The sequence below is a fragment of the Schistocerca piceifrons genome, chromosome 2 (assembly GCF_021461385.2).
Source record: "Schistocerca piceifrons isolate TAMUIC-IGC-003096 chromosome 2, iqSchPice1.1, whole genome shotgun sequence".
NCBI classification, from domain to species: domain Eukaryota; kingdom Metazoa; phylum Arthropoda; class Insecta; order Orthoptera; family Acrididae; genus Schistocerca; species Schistocerca piceifrons.
Window position 1 is genome coordinate 843201116 of NC_060139.1, and position 13112 is coordinate 843214227.

A 13112-nucleotide genomic window follows, 5' to 3' on the forward strand; every position below is an offset into this window, starting at 1 on the left:
AAATGTACTCAATTAGAAGAAATATGGACAATTCAATCACATGGCTACTGGACTGCGAGTCCCTGTAATGAGTGAAGCATGAGAGAAAACCATGAAATATTGTAAAAAGCTGTTTAATGATCCATATGGGTCATAAATAGTTGTTGCACAAGGTCCCATATCCGTAGTAAAAAGTGATTGCCAGGCAAAAATGTTAAGAAATTTAATCAAAGTGACAATAAGGCAAATACATGTCTATGATTACTAGTTTGTAATTCATTCTAGGGCATTCCCCAAGTAATAAACACAAATAAGTATATTTACTACAAATGAATTACAATTGCAGCAGTTATAATGCATCAAATATATATGAACTATTGATATTTTTAGGAAAAGGTTTACAACCAGTTTTGAACTTTGAATATTTACTGTTTGGTTATGATGACATCATTTGCCAAAGAGGAAGGATCCATAGTGTAACATATCATTTTGGTGAAGTGATGTGTTGCACAAGCATTTTTCAAACTGACGAATGATGACTATCACTATTAATATTTTCATAAAGAATTAGATAATCTACTGTTTGGTTGTACATTTTATTTATAGTCATGTATCATGAAATGCATGGATGCAGCATATCTGCAAGCTGGGACTGACAATAAACATCATACCCCATTTGCAGTACTGCTGATTGGGCAGTTAATTCCACATTGTAGGGTCCCACCTTGGAGATATGGTGCGAGCTATAGAGGAAGACCAGCCGTGACAACGCCTATGATGTCATGCGACAGGAGAAAATGTTTTTCTAATGTATTTGTGGTGTTCTGAATGCTAAAACAACTTTATAATTAATAGTAACTGTACACAAAAGTACAATGTACAGGGTGTTTCAAAAATGACCAGTATATTTGAAACGGCAATAAAAACTAAACGAGCAGCGATAGAAATACACCGTTTGTTGCAATGTGCTTGGGACAACAGTACATTTTCAGGCAGACAAACTTTCGAAATTACAGTAGTTACAATTTTCAACAACAGATGGCGCTGCGGTCTGGGAAACTCTATAGTACGATATTTTCCACATATCCACCATGCGTAGCAATAATATGGCGTAGTCTCTGAAAGAAATTACCCGAAACCTTTGACAACGTGTCTGGCGGAATGGCTTCACATGCAGATGAGATGTACTGCTTCAGCTGTTCAATTGTTTCTGGATTCTGGCGGTACACCTGGTCTTTCAAGTGTCCCCACAGAAAGAAGTCACAGGGGTTCATGTCTGGCGAATAGGGAGGCCAATCCACGCCACCTCCTGTATGTTTCGGATAGCCCAAAGCAATCACACGATCATCGAAATATTCATTCAGGAAATTAAAGACGTCGGCCGTGCGATGTGGCCGGGCACCATCTTGCATAAACCACGAGGTGTTCGCAGTGTCGTCTAAGGCAGTTTGTACTGCCACAAATTCACGAAGAATGTCCAGATAGCGTGATGCAGTAATCGTTTCGGATCCGAAAAATGGGCCAATGATTCCTTTGGAAGAAATGGCGGCCCAGACCAGTACTTTTTGAGGATGCAGGGACGATGGGACTGAAACATGGGGCTTTTCGGTTCCCCATATGCGCCAGTTCTGTTTATTGACGAAGCCGTCCAGGTAAAAATAAGCTTCGTCAGTAAACCAAATGCTGCCCACATGCATATCGCCGTCATCAATCCTGTGCACTATATCGTTAGCGAATGTCTCTCGTGCAGCAATGGTAGCGGCGCTGAGGGGTTGCCGCGTTTGAATTTTGTATGGATAGAGGTGTAAACTCTGGCGCATGAGACGATACGTGGACGTTGGCGTCATTTGGACGCAGCTGCTACACGGCGAACGGAAACCCGAGGCCGCTGTTGGATCACCTGCTGCATTAGCTGCGCGTTGCCCTCTGTGGTTGCCGTACGCTGTCGCCCTACCTTTCCAGCACGTTCATCCGTCACGTTCCCAGTCCGTTGAAATTTTTCAAACAGATCCTTTATTGTATCGCTTTTCGGTCTTTTGGTTACATTAAACCTCCGTTGAAAACTTCGTCTTGTTGCAACAACACTGTGTTCTAGGTGGTGGAATTCCAACACCAGAAAAATCCTCTGTTCTAAGGAATAAACCATGTTGTCTACAGCACACTTGCACATTGTGAACAGCACATGCTTACAGCAGAAAGACGACGTACAGAATGGCGCACCCACAGACTGCGTGGTCTTCTATATCTTTCACATCACTTGCAGCGCCATCTGTTGTTGAAAATTGTAACTACTGTAATTTTGAAAGTTTGTCCGCCTGAAAATGTACTGTTGTCCCAAGCATATTGCAACAAACGGTGTATTTCTATCGCTGCTCGTTTAGTTTTTATTGCCGTTTCAAATATACCGGTCATTTTTGAAACACCCTGCACAATACATTCATTATCAAAAGCATCTTATTTATTTTGAGAATTGGATGCTGGATTTGTACTGTTAACTTCCAGCAGTAACTGGAGTACCTTGAGAAATGGACTCTGATTGGAAGAGGTCGGCGAATGTGTTGATATAGTAAGGTGAGAAAGACTGAATAAAAGGAAGTCTTAACTCTCGATCAAACTTTACTTTGCCACCTGATACTACAGTAAAGAACCAGCAGAATATTGCACAGTCAATAGATAACGTTGACCATTAGGAGGAGAAGTGGACCTGCAATATCATGGTGCACATGCATGAAATGCACTACCATGTCTGGAAACTCTGGAATGAATGCATGCATGTGACAGGCTATTTTACTGCACTGACACTGAAGGCTGCACAAGCCCACTCATGAGAATTCTTCTGAAAACCAGGCCAGACAAATGACTCTGGCACCACATAAGTAGATGACATGACACCAGGGTGGCACTGCCAATAGAGGCTGTTGACAACATGTCTGCGGAAAGCGGTTGGCAGTAACAGGCAAGACCTGCCACTGGAAATGTCACAATACAGTTGAACATTAGAATCAGGCATTTCAACAAGCTATAATTGAAAGCTGGGTGGTAAACTGTGCAACAGCTTCTGAAGTTCCTCATCAAATTCATACGCCTTAATGAGCTGAAGATATTCAATAATTTTTTTTTTTATAATGTTAGCAAGGGACAGGCAGTCAGTGACCAAGTTGTCTAGACCAGAAATCTGGCTGATATGAGTGATGAAATGTGCAATAAATTCCAAACGGCTGTGGCTTCCACCTTTTCTGGTGTCCCTTAAGGAAAATTAGGTGGTCCAAAAAGGTGATCTGAGGTTTGTCAAAAACGTGTTTGACTGTGTTCAACATCAAATTGATGTGTTCTAGATGTTTGAAAATCACCAACATGTGTTGCTGATGCAATTCTGCTATGGCTGAAAAGATAAGGGTATTACCAGGTATACAAAGTAGAATGACAGTCCCTAATCAGTGTGTCAGTGAACCTGTGCCATGACTGAACGGCACTACACAAACCAAATATCATATAAAAACTTTCAAATAAGCCAAATGGATTGATTATAGCAGTCTTTGGATTGTCTTTGTTGGTCACACGAATTTGCATAAAAGCCTTTGCATCATCCAACATCCAAACACAGCTTCACCACTGAGAATACAATTGCAGTCCTTTAACAGAGTCACTGGATATCTCTCCAAAATCGTTCTTGCGTTCACCACACTAGAATCACTACATGGACATCATGTGCCACCCATTTTGGTACAAGATGGGGGGCTGAAGACCGAGGACTACAAATAGGGCGAATAACAGGTTCCTTTAATATTGAGTTAAACTTCCCCTTTGCAGTTGTGAACTAGATGTCTAGGATGGCATGAAATTGGTAGTTTGATGAAATGCACATTGTTGTGATGTACTTCCCTCGAGATGCCAGGCGATCGGGTTATGCCTGAAAACTGATTGAGCAACCTGGGGTACCTGCTTTCTAACGCATACTCTGGCTTGGTGCTATGAATCTTGGGACTACGTCAGAACCCAACAGCAACATGTCTTGTAAAGCTTTCAATGAGCTGTGCATTTTCTACACCAGCTAGCAAATGACAATATGCCAGGAAGTAAGGTTCCATAACATCCACAACAGTAAAATTCCAGACGAAGGCATGACGCAACCATCCAAGTCCAGCTAGCTGTTGCCTACCGTAAGTGTCTATTGCTGAGTTGCAGAAAGCAGAATGAAGTTTCTGGTGGCAGTCATATAGGAAAATATGTGGGTAAATGGAAAAATTCATCTTCATGTCCAATAGCAATTTATGTCCAGTCTTCCGGTTACTAATGCAGTGATGCTGAGAGACTTGAGAGACTGTCCTGCAATCGGATGCGCCTATGTCCAACTGCTGCTGCTGTTTGGATAGGTGCGAGGTGAGGTGCGCTTGTGTGTCTGATCCCCCCACCTCCAGTGAAACCAACAGATTGTAGGTGACTGCTCTGCTCCACTTCAAACTGATGGGTTCATACTGCAATGAATGGATGATCTTGACCTCTAGCCTTGCTGTAACTGTGTTGAGACAGCATTTTACTCGTTTGACTAGCCAGTGCGGCCACTCTGACAGGCCATTGTAATCTGCCACCGTCACTGCTGATGACTGTTGCATGCTATCACTATAGTACTGATCAATGGTGGGATTATACATCCTGAATCCTGTCAGCCAGATCTGGGATGGCATCCAAGGGCATTTCTGTCTTTGATGCTACTGTGGCTTTAACCTGAGTCAGAAGACAGCTACTACAGAGCATATGAAGTGATGTGTCTGGTACAGTTATCACTTTGACTTTACCATGCAAGTGCCTCAGGTATTGTGACAGCTTCCTGTCTCCAATATCTTCTTGCATTAACAGTGGACATATGCACTCCTCTTGTGATGCAGACGCTTGGTGAATCAACTCTCTTCAGTTTACAGTGTGATTCTTGTGCAGGAGGTGCTATGATGTCTTCAACTTTGGCCGAATTGTGGTGGTCAAGCTGACTGACCACTAGAGCCCACTTGGTAGAATCTGTGGTTATTCCTGCATATTAAAAACAAGCTTCCACCTGAACAAACCAGAGTGCTGGACTGAGAAGACAGAAAACTGGACCTTCAGCACATGTGGAGTCTTCCATTTTAGTAGTTTGTGGTCACTCACGACAATTTGTACTTCTAATAACTGTAGGCTTATCACATCGGAGTCATCAATTGTAAGAGTGGCTATTGCATATAACTGTCTGAACAACTTATGTGTGTTTGTGCAGGTAATCGGCCACTATAGCATGTAAATTTATTAGCACTCATATAACTCAAAACACCACCTTCATTTGCAAGACATATATTGATGAGAGGCAAGTCACCGAGTCTTGAAAACTGCAGTCAAGTCACTGTTCGATCTAAAAAACTTCACACACAGTGTGATGAACAATGTCGAAGCAGTTCTTCTCAGCACAGCACAAGAAGATACCTGGATGTGAGTGATGTGGTTGGTGCAGATAACTTCTCATAGTGTAAAAAAGAGTCTTCTTCAGAATTTTTGTCTTCAAAATTAATTAATGCAAGGTGAAATGTGTCTTCATTTAGGCAAAGAAGTTCTCACTGTACACCTTCATGGAGTGTCATTAAAGAAATCTCAATGCCACTTTGAGAGTGCCTCTGGTGGCTGCCCTTTGAACTAATCGACAGTTATGATATACAGTAGAAGACTGTCTTATTTGCTACATTTTCCAGCAATGAAAAATCCATGATGAAATGTAACAATATTGTGAAAAGGATAGTTACTACTCACCATATAGCGGAGATTCTGAGTTGCAGATAGGCACGACAAAAAGACTCTCACAAAATGAGCTTTTGGCCAACAAGACCCTTGTCAAAAACAGATGACAGACAGAGCTTTCTGAACAAATCATATAATTCGTGATTAATTTAGTGCAAAGTTTTTTAATGTGATCTGTTGTCATTTTGAAAGAATGGACTTACACCACTTTCAACATAAAAGGTCAGTATTGTAAAATAGTAGCATAGGGTGTTTGAACATGACTGCTGCCACCCGGCAAGGAAAAGCAGCACTGCCAGATGAACAAAAGCATGAATACATGCACTGCCCCACAGTGAGAAACACAATTCTCAGCACTGACATGAATGTGTTAAAATTAACCTGGTGTTTTAAAATTGTATATATAGCTACCAAACATTTCAAAACGGTGTACGTATAATAAGATATTGATCACTAATCTGCACTAACTCGAACTGAAGCACATAGTACCAACAATAAATTACAGAAGTTATTATTGCCTGTATTGAGATTATTTTCACACAATGATACCATTAATCAAGGAGAGAATAAGAACAGAAATATAAATTATTCTGGAGCTGTTTCAGTGAAGTTTACTTATGAAAACAAGTGTGTGTGTGTGTGTGTGTGTGTGTGTGTGTGTGTGTGTGTGTGTGAGTGAGAGTGAGAGAGAGAGAGAGAGAGAGAGAGAGAGATGGAGAAATTTATAATCTTCCTTCTCAAGATGTGACCGTCTGCCAGGGTTTACCATTACCGTCTTTGTGGAATTCTTACGGTCAGTGTTCACAGTCATGTATATTTTTTAAAGGACATAATATTTACTACTGAGTTTAGAAATCATTTATTTCACAATTGCAATTTTAGCCTTTGGGCCATTTCCAAGTGCTAATGCAAAAGATTTTGTTTCAGCTTACATCAGACTCTAAAATTCTCCAATATGTACCCATGTCATCGTCAGAAATAGCATTTTCATTGTAGAAAATGTACAGAGCTTTACACTTGCCTGATGTTACTGTATTTCTGCAAAGAAAAGGCTTATTTTTGATGATAACCTATATACCTGTCACAGGATTTTAGTCTTTCACGTGCTGAAGCAAAATCTTTTGCAGTAACAGTTGAAAATGGCCCAAAAGCCAAAAATGCAATTGTGGAATAAATAATTTCTACAGTCAGTGGCGAATATGATGTCCTTTAAAATATTCTTTGTAGAAGATTTTGAAGAATGTGATTTACATTATGCTCCTCTATGACCAACTTGTTTTTATAGGTATGTTGGTGAAGTTGTTCTAATCTGGCTTTATGGAATGGATGCACTAAATCAAGTTTTGGACTTCAAGAATTACACACATATGAAGCTCAGGTTTACAATAGAATAACAAATGGAAGGAAAGTTGCTAGTTTCGGACTTGTTGGTTGAACGTAAATTGAATCAATGCTTGGATCATTCTATGTACAGAAAGCTGATCCACACAGCTCTTTATCTAAAAGAGCACAGTGTCCATCATCCAGTTCAAAAGCATTCTGTCTTGAGCACTTTATTATACAGAGCACCTCAATTTGAGGTCACCATCGGCTTGGATCTGAAATAAAACACCTTAAGAATGTATTCAGGAAAAATGGATACAAACCACATAAAATTAGAGCTGCATTCCCTGGTAAACATAGCCACAAACCTATCCACCCAATGGAAGACAGTAACCCACAGCATCCCTTCCGTTCTGTGAAGTGAGTTCAAGCAAGATTTGGCACATATTGCATAAATATGGTATTAGACCATTATTTCAACCAATGTGAAAAATTGCAGAATTGGTGTGTCAGTGAAAGACAGCCTGGATTTGAGTGTCCATTGTCCACAATGTGCACAATGTAAAGCAGAATATTCGCACCATAGCCAAGTTCTGCACTGAACATAAATGGCACATTAAGTACAGAAATCTTGAGGAATCAGCAATAGCAGAACAAAGTCTTAACAGGGGTGCAAGATCAACTTTGAGAAAACAAAGGTCCTCTCCCACAAACTGACTGACTGGGGTTCTGTAATAAAGGAAAAGGTAGAACTTTGCATACGCCATCACAATTTTAACAGAGACGGAGGTTATAATGTGAGTGCTGCCTGCAGATGAATACTGACAATGCAGCATCTTCAAAGAAATAGAAGCAAAATTCAAAACTCTTAAGGGTCCAGGTGATGCTAGGGGCAGTCTCCTTTTGCCTCTCAGTAGTGGCCTTTTGGGAAGGGTGGCATACCTTCATAGTACCTATTTCTCACATTTGTGCATGCAAATCCAGGACCCAAATAACGTCACACCACCAACAGAAGTTAGAATCTCCAGCAATGTCACCCATCTGATAACAAGCTTGAACGCCACTATAAAGTATGCAGACAATCATCTCTCAATAAAAAAGATAGTGATAATCTTTGAAAGTTTGAGTTTCAACTCCGATCTGACAGAGTCTGAAGACCAAGATGATTTTATACAAGGATGTCACCACAAAATACTTTGATGATACCATTATCCATTTCATCTTCTTAAAAAAATCATCATTAGATGATTTCTTCAAAATAAAGGAAAACATGGATTGTCAAATACTAAGAAAGACAACACTCTGAAGCATGGAGCATCTTGTGTGGTGAATTCTAATCATGGATAATTTTTCAAGTCTAGTATCAGAGGTAATTTCATACTGTGACATCTACCATCCATAAGCGAATGGTCGCACAGAATGCTTTAAGATGTTGGCAGATATGCTCTCGATGTACATTGATGTTGAACACAGAGATTGAGATACAATACTACCCATTATGAAATTACTTACAACAGAGTAAAGCAAAGAAGTTCAGGCTTCATATTGTTTTTCCTGCTCCATTGTTGCGAGATAAAAATGACAACTGATATACTGTTTCTGTATCAACTGGATGATACTCAGACTGATTATGTGACGCATTTCATCACCAGGACCAAAGAAGTAAAACAAATCGCTCATATAAGACCCTGGATGCCTGGGAGAAAGATCGAGAGTGATATAACATCAAGCTCCAGCCAGTGAGGTACAGCCTGGGAGAGTTAGTTAGGGGTTTTTACACCTGCACAAAAAAGGGGGACTATAGGAAAAGTTTTTAAAGTGCTATTTTGGGCCATATCATATCCTTTGTCACTTGTCAGATGTCACATACGAAGTTGAGACTTATGACCCTTCATCAAGAAGACAAAAGTGCAGAGACAATGTATATGTCCTCCGTATGAAGCCCTACTAAGGTTCTTGAGGAGCACATTGATGATTAGGGCTTCCCGTTTAAGGAAAGAAGACCCACTTGATGACTGTCAAACTTAGATGCAAGGGTCTACCTTCGATGATCATCGCAGTGAGGAGGATGTGACAACAAGACAAGCACATTAGGATCTGCCGGCACAGTCATACAGGTGACTACTGACAAGCTCTAGAATTAGGATGTTTTAGTCAGCTCTGGGAGATGAAGAAGCTTGCACAGGATAGAGTAGCATGAAGAGCTGCATCAAACCTGTCTCAGGACTGAAGACCACAACAACAACAACAACAACAACAACAAGTCAGCTCCAACAAGCAGAGTGCTGTTTCTCCAGGAGAGGGAACAATGCTGCGAGCTGTACTGCATACAGAGTGGCATAGTGGTTTGTGTTGCTGGCAGGCATGCTGCGGGCTGCTACTTCACTCCCAACCACACACAGTTATTTGTCATTTAGTATTTATCAGGTCTGGAAGATTATTGTAATTTCTTATGTTTGAATATTCTAGAATATTCAGTGTTTGTACAAAGAGATGCACTATCCATCCAGAAGCTCAATTCTGTCCTGGCTGTATGATGGCCTTTGTGTAAATGTGCTTTCACTGCTAAGTGTTGTACGTCATTGGCAATGCTGTTTTTGGATTTGGACTTGATTCTGATCATGGTGGGAGAGTATGAGTGAAACTGTTGTTAGGATGATAATCTGTAAGCACAGAAAAGTAGTTTTGTAATATTTCAGCAGAAAGCAAAATAGTAGTAATATAAATTCACCTGTAGATGATGTCCTTGTAACAAGTGATCCACCAGTAGCCGAAGTCATTACATAAACTGGTGACTGAACAGACGATGAAAATGCTGGCTTAGGCAGAATTTTGGTACTGTTGCTCATATTAGACATAGGCACCATCTTCACACCTGCTGTGAATATGAAATCAAACATTTAAATATGAAATTCACAAAAATACACTGGTGTCAAAAATTAAAGCAACAAATGGCAATTTTGCAAGGTTGATTTTATTTTGCCACAAGACAGTATAAAAAGGTGATAGTAAAGTAGAAACAATGTAAAACAGGACATAAACAACTGCAACATGCATAAGGGTAGATAAAAATGTGCTTCATTTTTTCCAACATAATGTATTAGCATACACATTGCGATGACTACTTAATGTGCTCAGTATGAGGTGTGACCACTTCTGGCTGCAATACAGGACTGACAACAATGGGGCATGCTGTGAAAGATGTCATCAATCTCACGTTGAGCCAGTAATGCCCATTCTTCCTGCAGAGCTGCTCAGAAGTCTTGGAAAGTGGTTGGTGGATGCTGACATGATGTAGCCCTTCTCTTTACTGCATCCCTGACATGCTTTATGGGATTCAAAATACATGCAGTATCTTCTGTTACCAAGAAAACATCAACTACTACTATGAGGTTGAGCATTCTTGTCCAACAATGTGAAGTCTGGCCTACAGTATCTCACAACAGCTGAACATGGGGTCTTAACATCTCATCATGGTTCCTGACAACAGTTGAACCTTTCTGATTCACCCATGCAATTTCACGAATGGGTGTTCGAATGGTCAACATAATCTCTGCTTACACCATTAGGGATACTCTTCTATATTGGTCTTTATCCACAATGTCTGGATTCCAAAATCGTGTTCCCCATTCCCACCAGACCTGAATCCATCAAAAATCACTCTCCAGACCAAATTGGGACTCATCTGTGAAAAGAACTTTGGCCCACTGATCAATCATCCAGATGTCAGGTTGATGACTCCACTCTAGATGTTCCCTTCTGTGGAGACCCATCAGAGGTACACATACAGCAGTTCTCCAACAATAAAGGTCACTCTGCCAAAGCCTTCTGAACACCGTTTGCCTCGATACAACACATCCAGTGAATGCTGTGAGGCCAGATGCCAGTTGCTGTGCAGTATTAGGGCAGTACTGTCATGCACTTACAGCCAAATAATGGTCCTCTCTTTCTGATGTCACACATCGTCAGTCCTGTCCTGGTCTTCGGGGTACAGTTTTGGCCTCTATAAACTGTTGCCATATCCAAGAAACAACAGAACAATTCACATTAAGCCATCTGGCCAAATCAATTTGGGACTGTCCTGCTTGCATTCTTCCTACAGTCCTCCAGCAGTGTGTCTGGTAGGTGCCTTCTCTGTGCCGTACTGCACTGTTTGTGACTGTGTACGAAGCAATTGTGGATATCCAACAAATAACTATCCAGCTTGATAGGCGTCCTGGTGTCATCACTGTGTGGTTGATCGTTGACCAGAATGCCAACTTCCGTGCAGAACATGATTGTACGGACATCTGTTGACAGTTTGTATGATTATATCGTGAATTAGACACAGGACAGAAAAATAGTGGTTTGCTGCTTTAATTTTAGACACCAGTGTAGTTTAAACATGAAAAAAAGTCATTTGAGTGATATTATTTCGCTGGTGACCAAATGAAAGAGAATCATAATCTTTTTAATTTAATATCACCATGTGCGAAAAACCTTTTTGTGTATTTTATATATCCTTTTATAAGGTACTGATGTTTAGGTAACCATTTCAATATAAAAGCAAGCATTCTACATTCACAGTGCCATTATAAAATTCAAATAGGTTTGTCTTGAAATAAAGTTATTAACTACATAATGGTATAAATCGTCTTAGTGACTGCTGAAGCATGAAAAATAAAGCAGGGCACCTAGAAACACAAGGGAGTTACTGAATATTTGTCTTTATGAGCTAGTAGTTTTCTTATCACAAGAGGAGGATGGTTGGGAAAAAGACACTGAAGTGTTCTGTAGGTGCGGTGGGGAAAGAAAACACCTATCATCAGCCTCAAATAGGTCACATAATTGGATTAGTATAGCTGAGACTCAAATTGTAGAGCACTTACAGTGAGTGAAAGTTAAGGACCAAAACACAAAATGAAGTGGAAGATAATATTGGAAACAAAAATTAGATTAGGACTAAAGCAGGAAAATGAAGGAAAAACAAAATGTATGTTGGAAAAGCATAACAAAATTGTGTGCTAAACAGACAGGAAACAAACAATAAAGAGTAGGGCAGGAGAGCAGGCAAAGAGGATTAGCAGGAAAAAAGAGACAAGAAGTTTTTTAACAGAACTTTGAATGTAAAAATTAGCCCCACTTCCAGATTTCAGACATGTTTGTGGTAGAAGTGATAAGTCAAATAAGCAGATAGATGTAATCAACATGTGTAAATCAGTTTATTTATTTTTGTCTTTCTAAATCTTATCTTTGTATTGTCATTAATAGTCTGGAGTCTAAATCTTAGCTGTCACCATTTGATTCCTTTTTCTCACTCATATCCTGTAATGTTTGTACATTTAATGAGATTTAAGAGCTTCAGTAAAAATGTTTTCAAACTGTGTTTAACTGTGGGCCTCAATTTGGTTGATTCTGTTTCAATACATGGTCAGTACATCATATTTTCTCTGTTTTACAAAAAGTATATTACAAACATAGAAAAAATGAGTCCAGTTTTCACAAAAAAATATTTATTACCAAGGTTACCAACCCTATTTATAAACAAAAGAAGAAAACAGGACGACGCAACTCACATCCTCTTTATTAACACACTTTCTCCATGAATGCACAAACACTATTCAATCATATCTCTAGGACCCTTCTGGTTATTAGCTCCTCAGAAAACATCATACATTCATTTTCATGGCTTTGAGGAGACCAATATTTGTGTCCTTAATCTTTAATTCTGGTTCAGTTCTTCTTGGTTTATTATCAGAAGATTACAAACTTCCTGTCTGAAGGTTTTCTTTTAACTTCAATCAAACCTAGCAAAGTTTTTTGTCTTGCAGTTTACTACTTTCTAATTTAGCATATTTCCTCATAATTTTGCCCCCTTCCTAGTAGAACTGATAATCTCTTCAGGAGGCAATATATAAACTACTGCTAGTAGACACTGATAAAATCAAACAGGACAACTACCTATCTTTTGGTACTAATAGAGCCAGTGTCGGGGATCAGAGAGGGGTGCATAGGAAGGTTAGATAGAGAGGAGGTACTCAGACTCCAGGATAAGAAGTTCAGAGGTAGAA

General features: G+C 39.8%; 1 protein-coding gene across 3 annotated transcripts in view; it reads right to left on the bottom strand.

The window, feature by feature from the left end:
• LOC124777329 (BRCA2-interacting transcriptional repressor EMSY) overlaps positions 1–13112 on the bottom strand; it is a 298543-nt gene that overhangs the window by 119441 nt on the left and 165990 nt on the right. For all 3 annotated transcript variants that reach the window (XR_007015714.1, XM_047252690.1, XM_047252688.1), the window contains exon 9: positions 9794–9940. Coding sequence is in view for 2 of the 3 variants with exons in the window: in XM_047252690.1 (XP_047108646.1) it covers positions 9794–9940 (147 nt within the window). In the remaining variant the exon portion in view is untranslated. The remainder of the gene's footprint in view (positions 1–9793; positions 9941–13112) is intronic.